This window comes from Artibeus jamaicensis, unplaced genomic scaffold, assembly GCF_021234435.1.
Source record: "Artibeus jamaicensis isolate MK-2021 breed Jamaican fruit bat unplaced genomic scaffold, CSHL_Jam_final contig_1582, whole genome shotgun sequence".
Taxonomy (NCBI): domain Eukaryota; kingdom Metazoa; phylum Chordata; class Mammalia; order Chiroptera; family Phyllostomidae; genus Artibeus; species Artibeus jamaicensis.
Window position 1 is genome coordinate 1,038,084 of NW_026521309.1, and position 12,387 is coordinate 1,050,470.

At 60.8% G+C, this 12,387-nt stretch overlaps 1 protein-coding gene across 13 annotated transcripts in view; it reads left to right on the top strand.

The window, feature by feature from the left end:
• Positions 1-12,387, top strand: part of LAT2 (linker for activation of T cells family member 2) — a 20,508-nt gene continuing 8,121 nt past the window's right edge. For 2 of the 13 annotated variants that reach the window (XM_037154726.2, XM_037154725.2), the window contains exons 1-13: positions 4-1,003; positions 2,645-2,742; positions 4,819-4,936; positions 5,414-5,453; positions 7,895-7,938; positions 8,107-8,152; positions 8,406-8,443; positions 8,610-8,645; positions 8,725-8,755; positions 9,313-9,368; positions 10,486-10,554; positions 10,856-10,927; positions 11,390-11,510. In XM_037154726.2, the coding sequence (XP_037010621.2) occupies positions 733-1,003; positions 2,645-2,742; positions 4,819-4,936; positions 5,414-5,453; positions 7,895-7,938; positions 8,107-8,152; positions 8,406-8,443; positions 8,610-8,645; positions 8,725-8,755; positions 9,313-9,368; positions 10,486-10,554; positions 10,856-10,927; positions 11,390-11,493 (1,023 nt within the window). In that variant the 5' untranslated portion in view covers positions 4-732 and the 3' untranslated portion in view covers positions 11,494-11,510. The other 11 variants (XM_053669477.1, XM_053669476.1, XM_037154723.2 and 8 more) reach the window with 10 other exon arrangements.

Genomic DNA, 12,387 nt, shown 5'->3' on the forward strand with positions numbered 1-12,387 from the left:
CAGGTCCCCTCCAAGCCTCTCATCAGCCTCCCACAGCTGAGCAAAGGGCTGGTGCGGGGACGGCGGCCGTTGGAGCAGGGCAGTGCCCTCACCCTGCTCTGTGCCTCCATAAGCCCCATCTGGAAAATGGGGGTGAAGAGACGTGGCTCCCAGGACTAGAGGGGTCACGATTGTCCTTCCTTCTGTCCCGCAGCATGGCTGCCTGTCTTGCTCCCCCTAATGCCTGTGGCTGGCTGTTCCTGTCAGCAGTCCTCGTCTCCAGCCGTCAGTTCTGCCTTCTCCATCCACCCAGGTCCCATGTTCCGTGCGTGTGTGCACTGCCTGCCTCATTCTCGGGACTCTCGCTGTCCGAGTACCTGGCTCTGGCTCTCTGGCTCCATGTCCCTGACCGCCTGTGCGTCTCTCTCTGTCTCCCTGTGTCTCTGACTGTCTTTCTGTCCCTCTGTGTGTCTGTGTATGCTGCGTGCTTCCCTTTCTCATTCTCACACTGCCTGTTCCTCTTCTCTGTCTCGCTCTCTGGTTCCCTGTCTCTGGGTTTCTGTGTGTGTGTGTGTGTGTGTTTCAGTGTTGGTGTGTATTTGTGTGTTCCCTAGTGTGTGCTTCTCTGTCCTCCTGCTCTCTTGTTGCCTGTGTGTGTCCCAGTGAAAGTTCCCACTGCATTCTTTCTTCCTGCTCTGTGTGTGTCTCACCCTCCATGTGACCTGTGTGTGTGTGTGTTCAGTGTGTGCGTCCATGCCTTTCTGTTCTCTGCCTCTGTTTGTCTCGTTCTCTCCCTCTCGATCCCTCTGTCTCTCGTGTGTGTGCGCGCATGCGTGTGTATCTGTCTCGTTCACAGCGGAGCCTGTCCGGCAGGGCAGCGGATGTGTGAGGGATGATTCAGTGGCTGACAGGAAGCCCGCCCGCCTTGCCTGCTGCCCGCAAGTGTCAGTGGCGTTGGTGTCGGCTCCGGCAGGTGTGTGGGCTCAAGATGAGGTGGCTGCAGTGAAGAGCTTTCAACTCTCAGGTAAGCCTTTCCTAGGAGCCTGGCCCTGAGGGCAGGGATCCTGGGTCTGCCCCAGGCCTCCGACACCCCGTGGAGGTTGGGGTGTTCTCACTGGCCCAGCAGGAGTACTCGGCTGGCCCACTGGTTAGAGGGGGAAGACGTCAGGACACCCAGCACCCCCTTCTTTGGCCCCAGTCCTGCCCTGGCACCCCTGAGGAGGGAGCCTTCACCCTGGACCCTGCGGTGCTCAGAGGGGCAGCCTGTGTCTGGGGCTTCAGCCACCTTTCTGCCCGCACCATCCCCAGCCCGGCCGGCAGTCCTAGGAAGCCCCAGGGCGATCCCATCACTTCCTGAGACAGACAGGTGAGGGGCCAGGACAGCCCTCGACTCGGGCCATGGGCCACCCCAGCCCATGCCCGAGTTGAGGTTTCTTCATCTGTAAAATGGAACAGTAACATCCCAGACATGGGCTGTGGGAGAGTGGGCGAGACTCTACCGGCAAACATGCCCAGGTCCTGCCCCGGGCCAGATGGAAGCGTCTGTCCCGTCGCCCCCACCCAGTCCCCAGCCTGACCTGCCAGCTCTCTGCTGTGGTCCCGAGAGGCTAAAGGCCCCTTGGGGGCTCCCCGTGCCCAGCTCTGTCAACAGGTGGCCCCGGCCTCTGCCCTGGGACTGGGGCTGCCCAGGCCCTGCGGAGTCACTAAGCATTGAGAGCCTCTAGTAGGAGCATCTTGCCTGGTCTTATCTGAAGGCCAAGGTTATTTGGGAAAACGAAACAGACCCCAGAGCACAGCCCGGTGACTAAATCCTTCCCAGGGCTCAGACTGGTAACTTTCACTCCACCCCCACCCCAGCCTGTCCCGCAGCCTTAGTGGGCCTCAGTTTCCCCATCTACAGCACGATGAGTGCTGGGAGAGGGGGCAGTACCACCTCCAAGGGCCTTTCCGGGCCGGAGGTTCCGATGCCAAGGCCCAAGCCGCCCAGCCCTGGGGGCCTTCCCACAGCCGGCTTGTTGCAACCTTGTTCATATGAAAACTGCCCACTTCCCCTTGTGCTATTTTGGCCTGCGGAGGCATGGGCTGTGGCAGCCTCCCTCCCTACCCCACCCAGCCCTGCCTGGCTTCTCGGGGCCTCCTGGAGCCGTTGGGTCTGCCTCTCCTGGGGCCCGGCCCCCTCGCCCTCCTCCCTCACCCACCCCACCTGCTCTCAGAACATGGATGGAAGGCAACAAGAGAGGGCGGATTTATTCACTGTGGCAGGGAGGGCACGGGAGTTTTCCTCAAATTAGCCTTTTAAAAAATATATTTTATTATTATTGAAAACATAAGAAAAACGTGAAGGCGTGTGGCCTTTGGAAACAGCCTGCCCTGGGTTTTGATCTCGGCTCCGAGACTAGCTCTCTGTGTGGTCTTGGACAGGGTCCCCCCCCTCTGTGGGCCTACTGTTCCCACGCAGGCTGCGGGTGTCTGTGACAACTGACTGAGGGGCGGGGGCAAGGCCACGCTCTCCTCCCGTCCCAGCCCCACTCAGGGTCCCAGCTCAAAGCCCATGCGAGGCAGTGGAGGGAAGTTCAGCCTGCCCGTCTGGAAACCAGGCGGGAAGCCCCCAGAGTCACGCCACACTGCTCGCTGCAGGCCGCCCAGCTAGCTCTGTGCCCCACAGCAGGCTGCAGCTTCCCCTGCCCCTTCCACTGGAACCGTGATAGTGGCCAGTCACGGTGGTCACGGCCGACCATGCCCCACCCTGCACTGGAACCTCAGGTACGTCATCTTAACACTAGGCCCCATGTGACAAACCCACGGGAAAAGCGTCATTGTTTCCCCTATTCGACAAAAGGGGTGACCAAAGGCCCATAACCCTAGGATTCAACTGTCTTTCCCAGGCAGAATTTGCACTCTCGTGCCCCTCTCCCACACCTGCCCCCATGCCGGGGCCACCCCTGAGTGTGCTGTTCAGGAAGCAACAGGGCTCTCCCTGGTCAGGGTCCCCTGGGGTGGGGGCTCAGGGCTCTGAGTACCAGGTGGACAGTGTGAACTTGCTTCTGGGGTCTTAAGCAGCCCCTGGGGATGGCTGGTGGTGGACTCATGTCCCACCCCAGGTGTTTGTGCCCAAATCTCCTTTGGGGACAGAGTCACTGTCTTAACCAAAGGGCAAAGTTGTCAAGGGTCAAGGAGCCTGAGGGAGCTGTCCCAACCAGCCAGCTGGAAATAAGGTTTCTCTTCAGAAAGCCCCAGCCACGGGCCTGCCTGCCTGGGCATGACTGACCCCCGTGTCACAGATGAGAAAACTGAGGCCAAGAGATGAGGTGCTATGGCACAGGCAGGATTTGACCCTGGAGCCCTCCCTCTGCGGCAGGTGTTCCCCGCATCAAACAGCCCGAGATGGAGGAGACGGAGGAGGGCCCTGCCTGGGGCTGGGGAGGGAGTCTGCCCTGGGGCAGCCACGGGAGGCAGAGCGAGGAGCGAGCCCGCCCCTGAGAGGAGGGGGTCGGTCTTTCTCCTCATGCAGAGGCTGCCCCCTCACGAGATTCGGGAATTCTCGTGTTCCCACTGACTCACTTGGAGTTTTGGGGAAGGAGAGGTGGCCTCTCTGTGACAGGCCCCTGACCAGCTCTCCGTGCTTCATAGAGGCCCCTTGTCATCTTAGCCGCAGAGATTCGGGAAGCTCAAAGCGGTGAGGGGACAGCCAGGTGCACACAGGCCTCAGGGGAGTCTGAAGCAGGAGGTGGGCAGTGCAGCGCAAAGTTCACCTTCTCTGCAAGCCTCACCCTCCACGGCTGTAAAGTGGGGAGCAGCCCTCCTCCCAGGTGTCTGATGCAGGGGGCACAGGTGTGCACAGAGTGGGTGCTCAGTGGCGGGGGCTCATGTGTCCCATTGGGCGTGGTCCTCTCAGAGACCCCCTGCTACCCTCAGCTGGGTCCCATCTATTTTGAGGAGCTGAGTCTCTGTATTTCAGTGACTTAACCAGACCCTGATGTGGGATTGAGATCAAGGCCTGACAATCACAGTGGCCCAAGGCCGTGGCCTGGAGCAGCCACTAAGACGGTTGGCAGTGAGAGATTCAGGGCTTCCTCGCCCTGCAGCCTCTCTCCTCCAGCCCCACAGCTGCCCTGGGCAGCAAGTCCCTCTGCCCTGAGCACATTTCTTCCAAGCTCTCAAGCCCACCTCCTCCAAGAAGCCTTTCTTGATCTCCTGCCTCCCAGCTCCCATGACAGGAGGAATCTGGGTGCACTGGTGTTTAATGAATGGAATCTCACTCCCAGCTTCCCCAGGAGGCCATGGATGGGGTGGCGAAGCGTTGGGTGAGGGCTGCTGGGAGCTCCCATCCAGCAGGGTCCACCAGCTCGGAGTCTGGGGAGTAAAGTCGGGTTTATAGGAAGGAGGGGATGCCGTGAGCAAAGCCAGAGCTGGAGTCTGGGGGCTGGAACTGAAACCCTGTCTTTCTACTCAGCATTTCCGAGATCTCTGGCCTGTGTCGTTATCTGTGAAAAGGAGCAGCCTGCCCTTCCAAGGGCAGTTGTGTGGGTTGAGTGAGGGCATCTGCAGGGATGCACACACGCATTTGGTGCTGTCTGGTGGGCCCCAGAACCTTCTAGCACTTATCAGAGTGCTGGCCCAGGAGGCCAAGGGCACACGCCTGGGGGCAGGTGGAGGAATGGGTCTGGTCCTAACCCAGTCCTCCAGCAGGGCAGGAGGGCGCTTCCACAGCCAGAGCTCATCTGGGGGGCTGTCAGGGAACTTCAGAGGTAAGAGCCCTGAAAGTGTGGGGCTGGGTGGGTTCCTGGAGGGGCAGCCCCGCTACCCTCCCACCTGACTCATGGGGGCCTCCGGTTGCAGGGAAAGTGGCCAGGAGCGGGCATGAATGCAGAGACTGAGCTGCTGTGGCCTGGGGCGGCCCTCCTGCTGCTGCTGGGGGCAGTGGCTGCCAGCCTGTGTGTGCGCTGCTCCCGCTCAGGTAAAGGCGAAGTTACGATGGGGGAGGAGGATCACAGGCACAATGGAGGCGAAGATGGTGTGCCCAGAAACCCTCCCAGGCCCAGACCTGACTGTGGTTGGGAGGGGAAGTCGGATGAGCCTCACAGGGCAGAATGATTCCCCTGCAGACCCACCCCAAACTGTGCCTGAACACAGTGGATCTGCCTCACTGTGCGGCTTTGGTTTTGCCGGATCGAGGAGGGTGTGTCTGGGGTGCGGGTGTTGCCCTGGACGAGGTGGGGAGGCTGGGCGGCCTGGGCAGCCACCTTTTCTACATTCTGCTTTTCTAAGTAAACCGGAGAAACACCCTGTCAGTGCCAGGGGCCCGCAGAAATTGGCAGGCCCCCGCGTCCTGTCCTAGGCCTGCACAGGGCACAGGGGCGACAGGGGAGGGGGGCCATGGATCTCGGTCCCACTCTGGCTCTGGACACTTGCAAATCTGATCCCGTTCTTGCAGGTGTGAAGCGGTCCGAGAAAATCTGTGAGCAAAGGAATCTGTGAGTGCTTCAGTGTCCCTAGCCTGGTGACTTCATGTGCCTTGCGTGGGGTGTCCCCTCAGGCATCCCTGCATGCTGTCCCTCACCCCTTTGACCCACAAGTCCTCCATGCTGAGCTCTGCTGGGTCCTGAGCAGTCCAGGGAGGGAGAGGGGGCCACCCAGGGGCTGTCCAGGCCCTGGCCTAGCCTGGTCTGCAAGGGCTTCAGGAGGAGGGGATGCCACCCTTCCGCTGGCCCAAGAACATCTCCAGAGATGCTCCCTGTGAACCCTGCCCTGAGCAGCCCCCCTTGCTGGTGGTCAGGGTGGGGCGGGGCAGGGACAGAGGAATCCCGCCTCTGGGGCAATGCAGGGTTGAGCGTGGGTCAGAGACTGGACGAAGTGTGAGCTGTGTCTGTGTCTCCCCCCGCCACCCCCCCCTGCCCAAAAGTGCAAAAGAAGCTCAGGGGAGGGTGTGGGCCTGCTGCTGGGTGACTAAGGATGGCCCCAGGCATAGAGAAAGTGGGGAAGAATTTAAGAGAGAACGAGGCAAAAGGGAACATTCCAGGGAGACAACAGTGTGGGCGGTCACTGACACAGGACCATGCTGGACACTGTCTTCCGGGGATGAGGTGGCAGGTTCTGTGGGCCTGGGAGCAAGGAGCTGGGTGAGCCCTTGATGGTGGGGAGAGGCCTTGGCCTTTGTGTCAAGGTGGCAACAAAAGAGCTCAAAGCAGGGGCTTCTGTGCAGCAGGAAAGGGGGGAGTGGGGTAGAGATGAAACTGGGTTAGTGACCATTTTCTGCAGTGTGGCAGGACCCCAGTGATGGAGCTCTAGGTACATTGAAGGCCAGTTTTCCACTCCATGAGCCCCGGGAGGGTTGGCCGTGCTGAACACTGCGGACCAGGGGGCGACCCAAGAACAGCCCCAGGCGCGGGGGCAGCGTCCTTACTTGGAATAGGAACATGGCCGATGGGAGTCCTGGGGGACCACTGGGGCCTGCGTGCCCACATGTACACAGGCCTACACGCCTACTCTCGCCCACATGCTTCCTGCACACTTGCTCATGCGTGGACTTCTCACACACACACACCACTGCATGCACACCCGGCTGCTACTCACATACAAACACGTACACACACCCTTTTCTCATTTCCTTTTGCAACCGAAAAACCACAATGAGATTTGAAAATAGAATTTTCCCATCCGGGCCCATGCCTGGGGCCAGGACTGGATCTTTCTAGGCATCTTTGGCTACTGGCCATCTAGATTGTCAGCCCGCCACCTCCACCGAGGTGGGCTGGACTCTGCTGCTGCCCCTCCACTCTCCTGCCCCAAGGCACAGATGGGTAGTATCTCCCCTCTGCCCTCCTCCCTCAGTTCCTGCCCGCTCAGGCCCCAGATTGACCTTAGAACTGTAGACCAAACCCCCTTATGTAGGGAGCACGAAAATGGGGCCAGGCCCAGCTCCTGCACCACTTCCTCTGGGAAGCCGTGCCCGACTCCTGTGGATTTAGGCCACCCTTCCTAAATCAAATCACCCTGACCCCCACACCCCAGGAGCTTCTGGAAGGCTGGGCCAGATACCCATATTAGTCCAGGGGAGGAACCCCAAATGCTCTTATGATTAGCTAATCTGCTCTACTATCCTTACTTGTCACTTCCATTCTCAAGGGCACTTCATGGTCCAAATGGCAGCTAGGGCTCTGGCCCTCATCTCTGCATTTTAGGTGGTAGTAAGAATGAAGGCCGAGGACAAAAAGGCTGTACCCCAGTTGCCAGTAACTAACTTCTTTCAGGAGCTTTCCTGGAACTCTCAGCAACATTGGCTTGCATCTCAAACAGCAGAGCTTAATCACTTGGCCACACTTAGGTGCAAGGGAAGCTGGGAAACAGTCTCTTAGAGGGGCATGCTGCTGGCTAAACAAAAGTCAGGGTTGTGTTTCAAAGGCAGGAGGGGCCCCTGGGCAATGGCTAGATACCTGGCTGTGTCTGCTAACCCGAAAGTAGTCCTACCAGTCACTCGGGAGTACGCAGTGTGTTTGAGGCATGTGCTCTCTTAGGGTCAACACTCCTGGAGTGGGAGGGGCGGGGGCAGCTTCCCTGTTGCTCCTGCTCGAAGTCCCCACTAGGTCCCTGAGCAGTTGCCGCAAGAGTCTCAGGGCTGCCTCCCGGGCCCCACCCACAGACCCGCTGACCAGATACCCCAGGGTTCTTGGGTAAGCCCAGGTGAGAGATGGGCCTCGCTGGCAGCTGGCTGCAGCCCAAGGCCATGTGACAAGGGTGAGCACCAGGGGACAGGGCTCTAGCCCTGAGACCTGGATGGGTAGCAGCTCCTTCTCACTCTTGCCCTGGTGTGTCCCTCCTCTCTGTCCATTGTCCCCGTCTATCCATCTCTCCTGTCTCTGTCCCTTGGGCTGTGGGAGCCAAGGCCCTAGCTCATCACAGCCCCATGCATTTCCAGGCCAGAGGACCAACAGAACTTCTCGGGGGCCTGGACCTATTCCTGTGAGTCCCTAGATGGAAGGGTTCCAGGGATGGGGTGAGGGGTTGGGGGGTCCTATCAAAGTCCCTTCTGTCTTTATCACCCTGAGGTTGTGGCCTGGTCTGGTGGGGTGAGGGGCTACACTGGCAAGCTGGCCTGGGGTCCGGCCAACACCCCTTTGTCCTTTGCAGTGGCCAGGCCCATGGTGGACAGAGCCTCTAACATGGCAGCAGCACGGTAGGAAGGAGCCACTTGTCCTGGGCCCAGAGGGGTGGCAACCCCCCGGGGGGGGGCAGTGAGGAGGACCAGGGTCCCTACCTGGCTGAGCCCAGGCCAGGACCTTACTCCCCCCTCAGACCTCAGAGTTGCATGGCTGGATTCCAGAGCCCCACCACGAGGCTGGAGAGCTGTGGCCTTCCAATCCCCCAAACCCTAGGGCCATTCCTTGCCCCTCGGCCCCTCCTCAGCCCCTGCCTCCTTTCTGCTGCAGGAAGGATAAGCTGCTGCAGTTCTCCCCCAGCCTCGAGGGTGAGTGAGCCTGGCACGGGGGCGGGGCAGGGTGGAGCGGGAACTGAGACAGAGGCCTTTGCAGAGGAGACACACAGCCAGGCTGGGAGTCCTGACGGGCTTGGCCTAGTGGGGGAGGGGACAGAGAAGAGGTGCAAAGGTAGGAAGCCCTTGGCCCTTCTTCCAGGTTCTGCGTCCCCAAGGTATCAGAACTTCAGAAAAGGTAGGCGGGCTCCAGAGTTGTGGGGGCTGCAATGGGGGCCACCTCTTGGAGCTTAGGCCTAATTCTGCTGCTCCTGCAGGAAGCAGACTTGGATCCAATGCAGTCTACATGTGAGTGGCCTTCTCCCGGCCCCTCCTCCCACACCCACCCACCCTGTCCCTGAGCGTCCTTATTTTTGGTGGAAGGTCCGGCTGCCAGCCCAGGCCCAGGCAGGCTCTCTGCAGCACTGTCTCCCTTCAGGTGGTCTTGTGGGAATGGGGATGGTGACAGGAACATGGCCCTGCTCTGGGGATGGGCTGTGTAGGGGGGACTCATCCTTTGTCACCCTGTCAGAGGCAAGTGACAGGGGCACCTGGAGCCCCAGAGAGGAAGGGCCCTCAGACATCTCATCTCACCAATGGGCAGACTGAGGCCCAAGGAGGTGGAGACTTGCCTAGTGTCACATGGCAAGGTGGCAAGTGCCAGGCTGCCACCCTCTCAGCCTCAGGGAGGTTCGGGGGGCCGGGGAAAGGGGATGAAGGGAGCAGAGGAGACCCCGGCCCAGCCCCCATGGGCCCCTGGGGCAGTGATGGCTGGAGCAACCCTTGCCTCACTGCTCCCCCAGGAAGCCCCCGCCCTGACCACAGGCCTGCCCAACAGCTGGTATTGTGTTTGTGTTTTCTCCCAGAGACCCCACCCCCATGGACTGTTACATCTGGGAGCAGTTCCAGAAGCCCCAGGAAGGTGAGGCAGAGGGGAAGAGGGGGACAGGGAGGAGGAGCGTGGGAGCTCAGCTCACTTGTGGGACCAGAGGCATTTGGGAGGACTCTAAGGAGGAGCCTGGGCCTGCCTTTGGATGGGTTGGGGAGGGGAGGGAAGATGAGGGAGTTGGCACCAGGGGCAGGAGCCCAGGTGCAGAGGAGGGTGGGCCACAGGGGTGAGGGAGCAACGGAGGGCTCCAGGGATGGGAGGAAAGCCGGGCCCCTTGTCATCCGGGCCCCTTGTCATCCAGGCCCCATCCAGGGCTGGGCACATAGGGGACCTCAGGGGAAAGCCCTGATGGGGCAGACTTGCTGGTGGCTGCTGAGCCCGGCAGGCTCTGAGGATGCTGGAACCGTAGGCTCTTAACACCTTTGCTTTATAGAAGGAGAAACTGAAGACTGAGAGCAGGGAGCACCTGCTGGGAGATGCACGGGCTGGGCCCCTGCCTGGGCTCTGCTAGGGGGGGGGTGAGGCGCTGTGGTGGGCAGGGAGTGGGGTCCCCGTCTTCCCCTCTGCCACTTCTAAACTGGGGCGGGGCCTGCACTTCTCAGAGCATTTTTGATGTAGATGGACCTGGAAGGGGCGGCGGTTAGAGCCCAGCTTTCTCCCTGGAGGTGGGGTGATGCCAGGGTGCCAGGCTCTGGTCTGCCACACCCACCCAGACCCTGGGCCAAGGCTCCCGGCCCCACCAGCCCTGCCTAAAGGGTTCTGCTTCCAGATAAGCTTAGACCCGGTTCCTGTCTCCTGGGCCCCCAGGGGCTCTCGGGGCCCCCCACTGCCTGATAGAAATGCACCTCCCTCTATCCAACCATCCATCCTGGGCCTGAATGCAGCCCTATCCCCTAACCTCCCCTCCCCAGTGCATTTGGGGGTGACCCTGGAGGACAGAGAAGGAGCCTGGGGTGGCAGCTGCTGAGTCTGGCCAGTGCCCATTTAGAAACTTGTCCAGGAAAATGTTTGAGGCCCCTGGGGGACCCAGAGTCAGGGAGCTTGGCAGGACCAGTCATCTGCCAAGAGAGTGCTGGGTGAAGGGAGAGAGGCAGAGCCAGGCTTGATGGACAGGTGTCACCATAACCAGAGTCCTCCCCCCTCTTCCCAGCAGATGATGACGACGATGCTAATTCCTATGAGAACGTGCTCATCTGCAAGCAGAAGCAGCCCGACTCAGGTGAGGCTGCCGGCCCAGAGCTGAGCAGGGGCTGGTGAGATCTGAGGTCCTCACGGCTCAAAAGCATCACCTGCCTTGCAGCCTGAAAGTTCCCCGACACCCGTAGCCTTCGGTCAGGCACTGCCTGGTCCCCATCGTCCTGGGCCTCAGTGGGCATGCGCTGTGGGGACCCCTTCCTCCCCCGTGGGGCTGCCCACGAGGGCGTAGGGTGCCTCTCTGAGGGGCTGCGGCACCTTGCGGGCCTGAGGACTAGCCGCGGAGGCCCCCCCTGCAGTCCCTCTCCCGGTCCCTCTCCCTGCAGGTGACGAGGAGTCTGAGGATTACCAGAACTCGGCTTCCATCCAGCAGTGGCAGGAGTCCAGAAGGGTCGTGGGTATGTGGCCTGAGAGCAGGGACTCCTGCACCGTCCACTTCAGCAAAGCCTGGAAGGATGAGGGGAAGGGAGGTGGGAGTTGTGGGGGCTAGCTCGGGAGGGCCAGACCAGGGTGGGGTCCCCTGCAGCCAGTTCAACTAATTTCAAGTGAAGCCTTCAGCAAATCAGTGTCTTCGCTGGCCTTGAACCATGCCCGGACACCACTGAGCAGCCTGGCCCCTGGAGGCGGGGTCCTCGTCCTGGGCAGCCCATCCGGCTGTATAGATGGAGTCCCACTTGTTCCACCCCCCCAAGGACAAATCTGGCAAACCCCAGAACCAGGACAGACACGCCGTCCAGAGCGGCCTTTCCTTCAGACCGCTTTGTGGCATCTGGGGTTTTGCCCCGGGCGGGCGGCTGGCTCAGGGAGCACGTCTGGGCGCGTCCGAGTGAACCACCTGACGGTTGCCTGCTGGTCCGCAGGGAAAGGCCCGAGAGGAGCCCCTCCCTGCCCTGCAGGAAGCCCGGACAAGGATGACGAAGAGCCCGATTATGTGAACGGGGATGTGGCAGCCGCAGAAGCCTAGGGCAGACCTGAGAGGAGGTACATCTGCCCTGGTGCAGGGTGGTGGCCGCACTGGCCAGGGGGTCCCTTTCCAAGGGGGATGATGGCTCGGGCTGGAGGAGCCACGATGCTAGCCAAGAGGCAGCACCCACGGGTGCTGGGATGGGGTGGCTCTGCAGGGCGCTGCGCCTCCGAAACAGTGCCTGCCCACCCTGCCCCCACATCCCACGGCAGGCTTGGTGGGGTGACAGATTCGTGGCCAGCACAAGGGTCTCATTCTGTGGGGCTGTTAGATAGGGAAGGCTGGTGAGTCATTGGTTAAAGGTGGGCTCCGGGTGGGTCCCTGCAAACTTGGGGGAGTGACTTAACCTCCCCAGACTTGTTTCCTCATTTGCAAAACGGAGCTAATAGGACCTGTGTCTTAGATAAGACACTGCACGTAAAGCATGAGCCCAGCAGGGCTTGGCCAGGGTTGGACTCAGGGCCAGGGGCCAGGGCTGGGAGATGAGAGGGCCGATGACAGCAGTGGCTGAACTGGGGTGAGCAGCCTCTTTGCCAGCCAGCATGGTGCCAAGTGCTCAGACTCACCGTCTCTTACCGCCCCTCGGGCATCCAGCACCAAGCCGTCCACCCAACGTCACACTTGGAATCAGCGGAGGAGGGGACATTGGAGAGGCAGGATCCACCCCAGGGCCCTCAAAGGTTGTCTGAAGTCCCTGTCAGAGGGACAGGTGCATTTCTCTCAGTGGGTGGTGGGCCTGGGCTGGTCAGGAGCCAGCCACAGAAGTTTGAGCTCAAGTGCAGAGAAGCCCGCTGCTCACTCCTCCACCCAGCACTTACCACACCTGCCAGGGGCGAGTCCTGCCTTTGGTGGCAGGGACACAGTGATGAACGCAACTCACAAGATGCCTGTAGA